At 40.1% G+C, this 12,845-nt stretch overlaps 1 protein-coding gene across 13 annotated transcripts in view; it reads left to right on the forward strand.

Annotated features, from left to right (window-relative positions):
- magi1b (membrane associated guanylate kinase, WW and PDZ domain containing 1b) overlaps window positions 1-12,845 on the forward strand; it is a 109,404-nt gene that overhangs the window by 44,976 nt on the left and 51,583 nt on the right. For all 13 annotated transcript variants that reach the window (XM_079483490.1, XM_079483480.1, XM_079483488.1 and 10 more), the window contains exon 2: window positions 4,184-4,300. In XM_079483490.1, the coding sequence (XP_079339616.1) occupies window positions 4,184-4,300 (117 nt within the window). The remainder of the gene's footprint in view (window positions 1-4,183; window positions 4,301-12,845) is intronic.

The raw sequence follows: 12,845 nt of genomic DNA on the forward strand, positions 1-12,845 counted from the left end.
CCATCAACAGTTAATCTGCCAGGTGCAGTTGGGCTGTTGGCAATTTGTTATTTAATTATCTATTTTGGGAGGGATTTAGGGGCTCAGATGCTTAATGGTGTCCCCCACACCCCCATTACACAGGCACACATTTATCACTTGATTTTGCCAGTTTGTGGGGTGTTTCGACATAAAATGCAGAATATTTATTGTTAAAAGAAATGCACGGAAATGTCCCAAATTCATGAGATATTCCCGAACTGAGCAAATAATCGCCTGTTTTGTAAAATATGATTTGAACCACTTGGCTGTTGTAAAATTCTATTAATCTGAATCTGCAGATAGTATGCCTAACAACAGTGAAAAATAGTTTCGAAATGTTTTAAAACCCATGTACAAATCATAAAAAATTTGTATTCCTCTCTATAATATGGAAAATAAATTTGCTTTGTTGACTACATCTTATTCACATACAAAAAAGAAATACCAGCATAAAGTATAATAGCCATTATTAGTTGAAGATGCTTTTCTCCCTCCTTGAAAAGTATTTTGTAATTGCATTTGAAAAACACTTGCTTCCTTGAAAAGGTGCTTTTTAGGCCCATTCTTTGTAGTGCACTAAGTCTCCATCTCTATAATGCATATAATAAGATTATATTATGTGTAATCTGGGCGTAGCGTGTTATAAAGTGTGTGGGTCTGTGTAAAAAGACACCCGAAACAATCACTGGCGTTCACTCTGCTCGCAAAAAACATCCCCCTTTGAGCCTCTCTGTATACACCCAACTAAATACTAATACGGGAACTCAAGGATGGGATATTCTAGATTATAGACATGGAGACATTGGGGACCAGTGAACAGTCATTTTTGACATTCCTGCTCAAAGCATGAAGTAGATTGTTTAGAAATTTTCTTTAGAAATCAAGCACTTTGTGTCTCTCCAGGGCAGGAGCTCAGATCTCACCAGGTTCATTGTTGAGGTTGAGTCTGACTAGCTCAGCGGCTAATTGGGTATAAAGTGAGTTTGCAATGATGGATGGGGTGGCGGTGTAGCCTGAGCCTGATTCTGGCTGGTGTAGGTTATTAAGTAATGACTCGCAACCTGTTGCGGGGATTCATTCACAGCGGCACGTCATGGTTCCAACACGGGCGCCGGGCTGCGGTCACCAGCTTAACAGGACGCTGTTTGCCACTCGCGTGTAACTCCTGTTTTAATTCTGAAAAAGCTGTTTAATGGGGTTTTTCATTGAAAACTATTTTTAGACCTGGATTCAGCTAGATTAAGAAATGATCCTCCAGAGGTTCAATTAGAAGAGAAAAGCTCCTTTCTGGCCTTCTAGCTTAAACATTGCCTGGCATAGTCGGTTCTCATTTTACAGCTAATTGTACAACCTGCTTTACACTGTAAAAAAGAATTGTTAAAGGGTAGCTCACCCCAAAATGAAAAATGTACATTATTTAAACTAGTTTATTGTTCTGCTGAACACAAAGAAATATATTTTGAGGAATGTTTGTTAACAAATGGTTCTGGGGCATTAATAACTATCATAGTATCTGGAAAACCACTATGGTTGTCAATAGTGCCCCGGAACAGTTTGGTTACAAACTATTAAGTAACTTCTCAAACAGTTTGTGAAATCACCTTCACTAGTAACAACACGGTGTCATCCACCTAGACATCAACACTACACAAACAAACAAACAAACAACAAGAGAAATAGAACCATCGCTAATACTAAATCAGTAATTCTTTTCTCTAACATTAAAGGGATAGTTCACCCAAAAATGAAAATTCTGTCTCAAGTTGTTTCAAACCTTTATAAATTGTAATGTTCCACTGAACACAAAAGAAGATATTTATAAGAATGTTTGTAACCAAATAGTTCTGGGGCACCATTGACTTCCATAGTAGGAAACTAAACTATGGTAGTGAATGGTGCCCCAGAGCGATTTGGTTTCCTACATTATTCTAAATATCTTCTTTTCTGTTAAACAGAACATAGACATTTATACAGATTTGGAACAAAATGAGGGTGAGTAAATGTTTAAATGAATGAGGATTTTAATTTGTGGGTGAACTACCCCTTTAACCAAATAACCAACGTTGCTGCAATGCATGCAGGGAAATTTCCTTGTTTAAGGTACAATTGTTATTTTACTGATTGAAAGCTGGTAAAAACAGTCACATATTAGACAAAAACTCAAGTATGCAGCGTTTAAGTAAATCCAGTCAAGTAGAAGACAGGACACAACAAAACATTGTTTGTTTAATATTTGTGCTACATCACTGCAATCTGTATGGCTGAAGATGCAATACTGCATCTGTAATATATTTAAGGATGCACGATAAATTATCGGCCATATCGGTATTAGCCACTAATGGTCATTTTTTATGTTATCGGTATCGGCTGATAATAAAATGTAGGCTGATATATTATTGCTGATAAATCATAAATGGTTTCCTCTGGTTAAACTTCTTCAGCTGCACGCTGCCCACAGTTAAATACAGTACAGTACTCTCTTTCACTTACTGCTAGCAATACATTGTTGATGTAGGTACAGTATTTATGAATGTGTAAATTATAGGAACTAAAGCATATTGTATGAATCACACTGCTCTCTGAATGCTTTCTGTCTTGAGACCTGTTAGACTTGTGGCTATTAAGAAAGATATTCTGGTTTGCTCGGGAAGAACATCTATAATTTGTTTGTTGAATAAAAAATATACCAGAAAAGTTTGAAGGTTAAAGAATCTTTAACTAGTGTAAACTAGGCTTGGTACATGATTTTCAGGGGAAAAAGAGAACTAATGGTTACCTTGTTTTCTGCAGTGAATGTTTGCCTTTGGAAATGTTATATTAATATCTAGATACTGTATATCGGCCCATATATCAGTTAGCGGCTTCCAATGTTAAAGAATCATCGGTTATCGTCCAAAATGTACATATCGATGCATCCCTAATATTTAATGTTGCAATATGCAATATTAAACATTTGTGATGTGCAAGCTTTAAAAAAGAATAATATCCCTTGGCCTTGTTTTGTCCGCCCTAAACGGCTGCTTTCATCCTTTAATGAGTGCTGTAATTTTTAAACAGTTTTGATCTCATAATTGCCCCCTTTTGGTCGGTTCATTTAGACGCGGAATGAATTTTTGTTCCATTTATCTTTTTATATCTTATCCAGAGTTCAATGCAAAAATGCTGATTTGGTATCAGACTCTGCCAGTCCACACTTATCTTAGTCAGTGTGCTGTGTTAAGGTAATCCCCTAATCCCATAACACCCCACTAGAGGAACCGCATAAAATAACGCTTTAATGACAACACTTTTTTTGTACTTCGACTTTAGAAAGTATTGTAAAAAGTGTAAACATCTTGTTTAATGACTGTAGTTTTATACTGGCCCTGCCGCAGTGCACCCTCAAAGTACTATGTACGCAGCATAGCATCCCCAAAGTGTGTATGACCATTATGAAGAGTGGGGCCTTATTTAGAGCATCAACTATTGCCATGGCAACCAAGTGTGCTGATACCTTGTCTGTGTAGGCCGCAATAAAGTCTGTTCAATAAAGAGAATTCCTCGCATAAATCCGATAAAGGGGAACTCCCTGGGCGGGTTCCTTCTACATGTGAGTAACCGAGGGTTTGTGGCAAGGCCGGTGTCTGCGACCGATCTGGCAATGGCGTGGGCACCCAGCGGAACCACATTAACACATAAACAGCTTTTGGCTATTGGCATCTCTTTGAAATGGTGCTGGGTAAGCGATCTGTGTCTTCTAAACAGATGGTGGAGCTGAGGGTGGGAAATGTTTCACATGGCCCACTCTATTGCTGCTTACTCTGCGTTAAGGTGGCAGCCAGGTATCCCCATGAGTGTGAATCGAGGTGTGCTGCTACAATGTGCTAAAAGCTGGTGCTAATGTGTCAGGGATTACCGTTACACGCCCATGCGAATCAATTAATGCGCTTATGATTTTGGTAGTATTCATTTATTTATTGTTACGAGACAGGCCTTTTGTCTGCGCTAATCCTACTGCAGATGGTAGCTTTGTTTGGTTTTGTTCTTGGTCTTTTCCTCTCATGTTTCTCTATTACCCATAACACTCTTTGTCTCAAGACTGCTGTTTAGGTCGAGATATCTTACTAAAGAGGCACATGATTCAGCATTATTAAAATGTGCGTATTTCTTCTTCGTTCCGCAGGAAACAAACTCAATAAAGACCTGAAGCTCTACCTGAGCCAGAGGTTTCAGAAATCCTCCCCCGACCATGAGCTTCAGCAAACCATACGAGACAACCTCTACCGCCACGCTGTGCCTTGTGAGTATCCTCATTATTTCTTATTCAACAAAACCCCAGTCGACAGTCTGTTCTCTACCTGTGAAGAAACTGTACTCTTATGTATTCTTGTCTACTGTACTCTCTGTAATATTGATATGCAGAAGCTGTGTACACAGAAAAGTAATGGCAGGACTGTTTGTACAGTTCGAATATCCTCGGAAATCCTTTTTATTTTTATTGAGTAGGTGGCTGCCATGTTCTTGTGAGAGGTGTGAATAAAATATGGCGTTTCCATATTTGTATAGAGAACGAGGGCAGTAAACATGCAGCAGAGTGAATGTGCTTTGACTTGTAAAATAGATGTTTCAAAGTTTAAGTTGAGTCCTGTGCAAGTCTGTGGGGAAAAAACGAGCAAAATTTTCACATTCTCAACCATAATGCTTTAGCTTTGTTTGTGTGTGTCTGTAGTTTGAAGTTAACATTAAAACTTGAAAAGCATTGTACGCTCCAACATAAAAGCTATTTCAAAAAGCATTCTGATCAAGTTTGAAGAAGTTTTATACATGCTTTTTAGTCGTTTTGATTGGTCATAACAGGTTGCAGCAGTCTCAATGCTATCCAGGTGAAAGTCAATCACTTCTCGGCTTCTGTTTGACTTTTGAGTTGTGTGCTTTCCTGCTAATCGAGCTCTCATCTGTAGACCATCTCAGATTAAACAGACTGATCCATTAGCTGATGTGACAGAATGTGAGTGTTTGTGAGAGAGAGAGAGTGATTGATAGACTGGAGACAGCTGGATGGGCAGATGGGAAGGCAGGTCTGATCGGAACACTGGTGTCGATCACGGTCTTCAACACGCTCACGTTTTTATAGACAATAAAACAGCCATGCCCTTTCAGAAATGAAAACCTGTCCAAATATACCTGCAGCCAAATGACACAAATTACTGTGTTAAATAAACAACTGAAAGAAACTGACATTTTTGTCTGGTAGAAACTTATTGATTCTAGAGAGCATTTAAATCAAGTCAAGTCAGCTTTATTTATATAGCGCTTTTTACAATTTTCATTAAGCAAAACATATAAGGTTACGCAAGTCAAAACACAGGTCAAATATCTGACAGACTATAAATTCATATATGCAGTGATAATTAAATAAAACTATAAAATTCTAATTATATAATATTTAATTGGACTAAAATCACCAACATTTTGGTTTATACTCACGACAAAATAATGCCGCGGTCAGACTTGATTTTGAGCATGCAAAATTCCTTTAGATGATGGAACAATTCCCCCATTTTTTACATTTCTGTACCAAACATTTGTCCACACTGGATGCAGCGAGTCCGGTGTAGACACGGTGTATAGATGGCTAATGACAGTTGAGACAAGTAAAAGAGGCCATCTATGTAAAATTGGAGCAGCTCTGAGCAGGGGGATATGTCCAGATGCCCCAGAATCAGTGTCAGGGCTTATCATAAAAAAGGTTGCTTATATGCGATTAGATGTTGTCTTTTAAGGAGGCTAAAAGTGCCTTGAGCTAGTTTTGGGTCACAATGCAGAATCTACATCAGACCATAAAGACATTTTGGGCAAACATGCTTTTAACTACCATTAAAAGTGTAGTGCATTCAACACATTTTTATATAAACAATTCAACTGATTGAAGCGCTTGAAATCTGCGTGTTGATTAACTGGAAATTTTACATGACATGGTGTTGGTGAACATGGCAGGGATGAGTCAAGATTGATCAGTGTATGTGTGAGGGTGGGGTTTTGATGTGTATGAGGGTCAGTATGTGCTTATGCATGAGGAGTGTAGATGGGTGCAGCTGTCTCTTTTGTTCAATGATGGCCTGACCAGCCAGTTGCCTCTCCAGGTGGCCAGTTGCTGGGAGTGTGTGTATCACTATGTGTGTGTGTGTGTGTGTGTGTGTGTGTGTGTTGTGTTGGGGGTGTAATGGGCGAGTAACAATAGAGGCATGTGACCCCGAGACAGAACTGCTTGACACTAATACAATTGTTGACACAGTGGCAGATTTAGGATCTGTCGTGTGTGTGTTATGCAAGCATTTAAAGTCTACTTATCTTAGAAATGTTGTGCTACTATGAGTTAAAACATTAAAAGCCAGATCTACAGCTTGTGACTTGTATAAGTATCACTTTCATCCAGTAAAATTGAGTGTTGGTAACACTGTTTCTGAGATTGTGGTCTCAGATAGTTAAATGACTACTAAACTTTAACTGACCGTTGTCTCCCGAAAAAGAAAATTCAACATGGCTCCTCTGTGTTGATGTATCTCGTATCACTCCACAATCTCTTTCTCCTCGCATAATAAAATCAATATTTCATGTCCATTTATTTGTTAAGTAGTTAATAAGCAGGATAATATCCAGCTGGTCAGTATTCATCACTAAATAAAACCCTTCAGGGAGTTTCCTATTCGCATTCGGATCCTAATCACCCTTATTAGATAATGATCGACTATACACTATCTTTTACTTAGTTGTAAAAGCCCTCCAAAGTATAATTGTTAAAATTGACAAAGCCTTTGAACAAAAATCATTCTGTCGCACATTTACATACATAAGGGCAGCTCATTTGAAGAATGTGTTTTCTTTCAAACAAAAAGGGAGAAAGATGCATTTCTACTGACATTGAAATCCCGATGCGAACTGCGGCGCTAGATTTTCAATGCACTTTAGCCACTGCATCTATATCTTAGATAATTTGTCATTTTTCTAAATTATTTAATGCATCTTCCATGTTTTATCTTTTATTCTCTCTTGAATTTTAGTAAAAGACAGGTGCGTCATGTGTATGTGGCCCTGTGTACATTCTTTATCTAACTGTTATCCTATGATGTAATAATCGAAAACAAAAGACAGTGCCCTTTGTTCCCTCTCGTCTCTTCCTCATTTCGCGCACGGCTTTTCGCATCGCCGACACTGTCAACACAACAGATGCCATTGGAACGGCGCTCCCACCCTCAATGTTTTCACATTTTCCTCTCGGTCCCTCTGTTCTCGTCCTCATCTATCAGTCTATTTAAGCTTCCCTGTGGTTAGCCAGCCTTTGCTTGCCCTCTCTCGCTTCCCTCCTCTTTCCTGCATCCCCCCACCACCCCCCTCACACCCCCACTTTGGCTTTCTCGCTCCCTCCATTTGTTTTTCTGCTCAGTAGCAGACAGCAGGGTTGCAGCCGAAGACAGGTTGCTGCTGCGATTTCTCTCCCCGAAAGAAAGGATTACAGTTTCGGGAGGCTTCTCTGCAGCAAGGCAAGTCTTGTATTTCTGCATGATCTTATCCTGCATTTTTCCTGCGCGGTTCATGGGGTGATGCTGGGAAGGGATTAGAGATTTAGCGTAATTAGGTAATGTATGGGGCTCAGTTCATGTAGCGGATGGCTCATATATAGGCTAAAGGGTTGGATTGGGGGTGGGGTTGTTGTGGGGGTGGGGTCGGGTTGTAGTGGGGTTGAGTCAGGGGAAAGAATATGGGGGAAAAAGCCAAGATCAAACCCTTCAGTCACATCTCGTTCACAGGGACAGATGGCTCCTGGTTGTGGAACTTTCTCATCAACATGATTTATCTTCAAGCTATTGTCTGGAGCCCCTTTGGGGCACAGATCTCATTTTTCCTCGGAGAGCATGGGTACGTGTGTGTCTGTGTGTAAGAATGCTTGCGTGTGTGTGTGATGGAATGATTATGTGGCAGAGGGTGTACGGTGCACCAAAGGGCCATCACCTTTGATATAATCAACAATGATCAGTTTGTCACCTGAACAAAAGCGCCCGACGTCAAAGAAAAATTATATTTGTTCCTTCCTTTTGCATCACCGTGCGCGCTGTGGATCTCTCATATGCTGTCTCAGACAGGTTACTGCCCAGTCATATGGTGTCTTATGTTGAGCATCACAAACATTGTTGCTAGGTAGATCTTGAAATCTTAGAGAGCTTATTTATGCTATGCCATCCGCAGCTGTCGATATCGCTATAAAACGTTCTGAGCCGTAAAAGTCTAGCAAGCAGCTGGAAATTTATGTTGTGCTTTTTTGCTAATTGTATTAACATGCTCATTCAGAGTCAAAGCGTGCAGTCTGTGCGAGCTAGCTAATTAGCATTTAGCATGTGTGCTAGTCTGTCTGCAGATGAGTAACACGGTTCAACAGCGGGCTCGGAGACAGTGTAGATCTGAAGAGCGCCCCGGTCGCTAGTCAGCTGTGATTAGCAGACAGAAGAGAGATAATACCTGCAGGGCGCCGATGGCTCTCGGCAGGGAGGGCGAACGTTCACGAGTTTTTTTACCATCACCTCTCTTGTATGGATTTCTTCCATCTTGAATCTTGACAGTGTGGTTTTCAAAACACTGTGTTTTATTTCAATTTTTTATTCCAAATTTGTGTGGGGGGGGGGTAGATAAAGGAATTTCTCAGAGCGCCTGTTTGGGTTTGGAGTTTCTAGGCTCCATTTTGAAATGTCAGCTCGGGCTGGATATCACTGAGCAAGCATATGTGGGCGGCATGCAGAGAAATTAAACTAAATCCAGGCATGTTCTGTATTTTTAACCCGCTCCATGTTTTCTTTGGCTAACACCGCGTTGAGCGTAGACATTGTCTTGCTAGTCGGCTCCAACACGTTTGGCTGTTCCTGGCCTGAAAAACCCATTCACTCAAAGCACTTGACATTCTACATTCGAAAGCGTTTCGTGAATTCATTTGCAAGTCAAAGCACCCTCAGAATGTGTTGATTACCGTGAGAGTGGACAAACCAGAGACCAGCATCAGGCCTGTCCAGGGGGCATTTTTTTGGATGGGCAGAAATAAAAAAGGTTAGGGGAACAAAAGATAAAGAATGCCACTTCAAAATCCTTTAAAGGAAAAACAGTGATCAGCACAATCTTCGTACTGATCTAAGACCAGTTTTGTCAAAGTTTAGGCTTGCTTTTGGCAAGATATAACCCCATATTCAGGATTTGGGGAGATGTAATTGTATGTAACGGTTTATGTTATTTCCCTTTGAAAAAACTATTTTGTCTGGCCACTAATACCAATATTGAGGACTGTATTGCTGAGTCTATGGTGGTTAGGACTCAGACTTTAGGAACTAAAGTGTCCTCTAAGTAGTAATTGTACTTCTCAACAAGGAATAGCATCTACCTATTCCTTCCATCCCAAAACATGTTACACAAAACACAATTTCCTTATTAGCCCAATGTTTCTAAGGGAAGAAAATCTCCAATGCTTTCAATCAAGTCTAACTTCCAACACAAAGGAGGCTATTTTTCAGCAGTTTGATGTTAAGGAGAAAAACTTCTTCCCCGGGTGAGCTTTAAATCCAAATCACAGCTCCACGGGACTGAGATGATTCACGCTGAGCTCCACCCAGAAATAGAAGTTCATGCAACACAGACACACTATGCTCCTGTCTTTATCTCAGGCCTATTACTTCAGGGTTTCATCTGGAGTGTTTGTCGTTTTGCTGCTGTATTCATTTTACTCTAATGGGTTAAGAAAGCAAGAGAAAGAGTTTGAGAGGGGAGAGATTTGCTTGAGGAATATCGGACTTGTTTGATGGATGAGGGAGGTAATTTTGTTGAGTGGCTGTTAGTAGTCAAAAGGTCTTTCAAAAGCAAATTATTTTCATTCAATTTAACTTCACGTGCATAATGTTAAGTTTAAAGAAGTTTGAGAATATTGGTGTGGACGTATAAAACTGACGATCAATCAGAATTAGCATACATGGTAAAGATAATATAAAGTACTTCTTAACTCATTTGTAATAAAACATTTCTCAGTGAAACAGAATGTAGATTGTGAAATAATGAGGGGACCTGATGATATAATTTGGCATTTCATTGGGTGATTGTGATGTTGTTGGTTAATATTATGTGTTTCCATTAAAATAGTGTATGATGTGTCCTTGTGGGCTGATGAATTGTACACAGTAGTTGTTATTAGGATTGGGAATCAAAAATAAATTCCAATTCTGGAATCGGAATCGAAAGTTAAGAAATCAGATACTGTTTTTCAAACCAGACAATAAGCAGGCTACATTACAATAAAGGTTGAAATCTTTTTACAATTTTGTAGTCAATACGGATAGGAATCAATAAGCACTAGTTGTTATGAAACTACATTTGGGAAGTTTGGTACTATTTGTAGACCCCAGTGAAGGTCTTAAAGGAAACTAAAAACTCTGACATTTACTCACCTTCATGTCATAACAAAACTGTATGACTTTCTGCCTTCTGTAGAACCCACAGAAGATATTTTAAACCCAATTGGCCACCCTTAACTTAAAGTGAATGGACACAAACCTAATTTCTCAAAATATCTTGTGTGTTCCACTGAAGAAAGAGTCATACAGGTTTTGAAAGACATGAGGATGAATAATTGATGACAGGCTTTTCATTTTTTGGGTAAACTATCCCTTTAGTAACAGCCATTTATCATGGTTGATGGACCTTTTTCACAAGCCTGTGATAACACGTTCACCGGTAATCAGCATCGTAAATCCTCCAAAGTTTTTAATGTTTGAATTTTTTCAAATGTATGTACGTTTATAACACTAAACTTTGTATTATATTACCTTTGCATCAAATTACCACATTTTTTTACACTAATGCAAGGGAGGTTCTTATACAGTGTCTATGGAAGGCACAATAAATTTGACATCATTCTCTGTTTTGAAAATTCATAATTTTGTTGAAAGTAGTGAAAACACTATCGTTGAGTTTTTTTGTTGCTTTTTGAGCAAATGAGAATGCAAAAAATATATTTGTGGTAGACACCCATTCAACACTATTGAAGTTTACCCAACTATTACCACTTACGCTGCTGAGAAACCCGGAAACGTGAAAAAGGTCCATTCTTTAATGTCATTGTCTAGTTGTATATTGCTGGCAACATAATTGATGGAAATATAGCAGCATGTGTATGTGCAAATTGTGGACAAACACACACTATGAACAAAACCCTGCTCATCTACCACTTTCCCCAATGTCCTGTTTGAATGAACAATAGTATTGTAAGCATGCACATGGCTGGCCTGATCTGGCCGGTTTTATCTACTAAATCTAATTCGGTCTCTAATCCCCATCCAAGACCACCATTAGATTGCCTTAGTCACGTCGTATTTGTGTACGTTCTTGTGCGCGTGAGAAAGAGCGTTACATCTTGTTTGCAGGGGGAGCCATGTGTGTAGCTGTCTTTTAGTGTGTGTTGTAGAGGGGGCTGGGGGGAGCTGGTGGAGAGAGTGAGGGTGTAGTGAGGGAGAGAGAGAGGTGGGCGGGCGGAGGTGGATGAGTGCGAGCCTGAAGACGTGTAGCTCAGATGGTGTTTGGTGTGCGAGCCCCTTACATTGGCTGAGCTACAACGCTGGGCTGAACGGCTGCTTTAGAGAGAAATAGAGATCGAGATTGAGAGTGTGAGGAGGAGAGAGCAAGAGAGGGAGGAGAGGTGTTTCGACAGACTGGGCAGTGTTTGCTAAGACACAAACGTCTGATGCCCACATGAAACGGAATTTATGTGGATTTCCGTTGTTTTGGTATTTATCTGCGAGATCTCGGCTGGATTGCTCGCAGAGCAGGAAGCTGCCGTGAGGTGCTCGACTGAGGTAAATCTAATGTTTTTATTGTGATTACACCTGGACTCATCGGCTTCCGGGGTCTGGCAGTGGGGGTGGGGAATGAGGGATGGAAAAAGGAGTGACAGAAAAATGCAAAGACATCGGGGTAAAGCAAGCAGCAATGCAGGGAATGCATCAGACTGTGTGACCGATGCGAATTTGCATTGAGAGATGTGATTTGTTGAGGATGGCAAAATGGTGCAGGAGAGAAAGGATGTCACATCGAGTGTGTACGTGCCCGTCTGGTTGATCGAGCACTGCTCTTTTGTGGAATTTTTACTGGTCACTTGACGCGTTGGAGCCCATTATATTTGGAGACGAGCAGTGTGGCAGGCGTTCCGGAGGATGTCGGCTGTGTCTGTTTCCCAACCCCCCGACCTCCCCTCCCTATCCACCCGTTCTGGCTTTCCACAGCAGCTCCATGTCTCTCTCCCAGCTGCAACCGCTGCCTATCTGCCCCTGTCTCTGAATGGATACATTTGAATCCGTCTTTCATGGAGCCAGTGGCTGTATTTGGGGGATAAAACAGGATCTCTGTAGCTTAGCAATGCTGTAAGAGGGATACGGGGTAAATGAGTTTCCTTGCAACTGACAGGCCGGTGTTTTATGACTATTGAGCACCATTATCAGCATTCAAGATGAACTGTTTCCACATCTCCCAATAGTGAATGAAATGTAAATGTGAAATATCCAAAATATCCATCCATTTTCTAAATCTGCTTTTCCAGGGGTCACAGAAGAGCCTTTTCCAGGGTCTTGGGCCGAAATATTTCTCAGAAAATTATACATAACTATAATTCATTATGTAAAGTATATTGTTCGTGTAGTATATTATTATTATGACTATGCAATTGATAGAACCGGATTTATGTTGTTGCATTTCCTATAATATGACCAGTCAGCTGACATATTCTATTTGCTAGGCAATGTCTATTTTTACTTTCATTCGCTGCT

This window comes from Barbatula barbatula (genome assembly GCF_947034865.1).
Source record: "Barbatula barbatula genome assembly, chromosome: 20".
NCBI classification, from domain to species: Eukaryota; Metazoa; Chordata; class Actinopteri; order Cypriniformes; family Nemacheilidae; genus Barbatula; species Barbatula barbatula.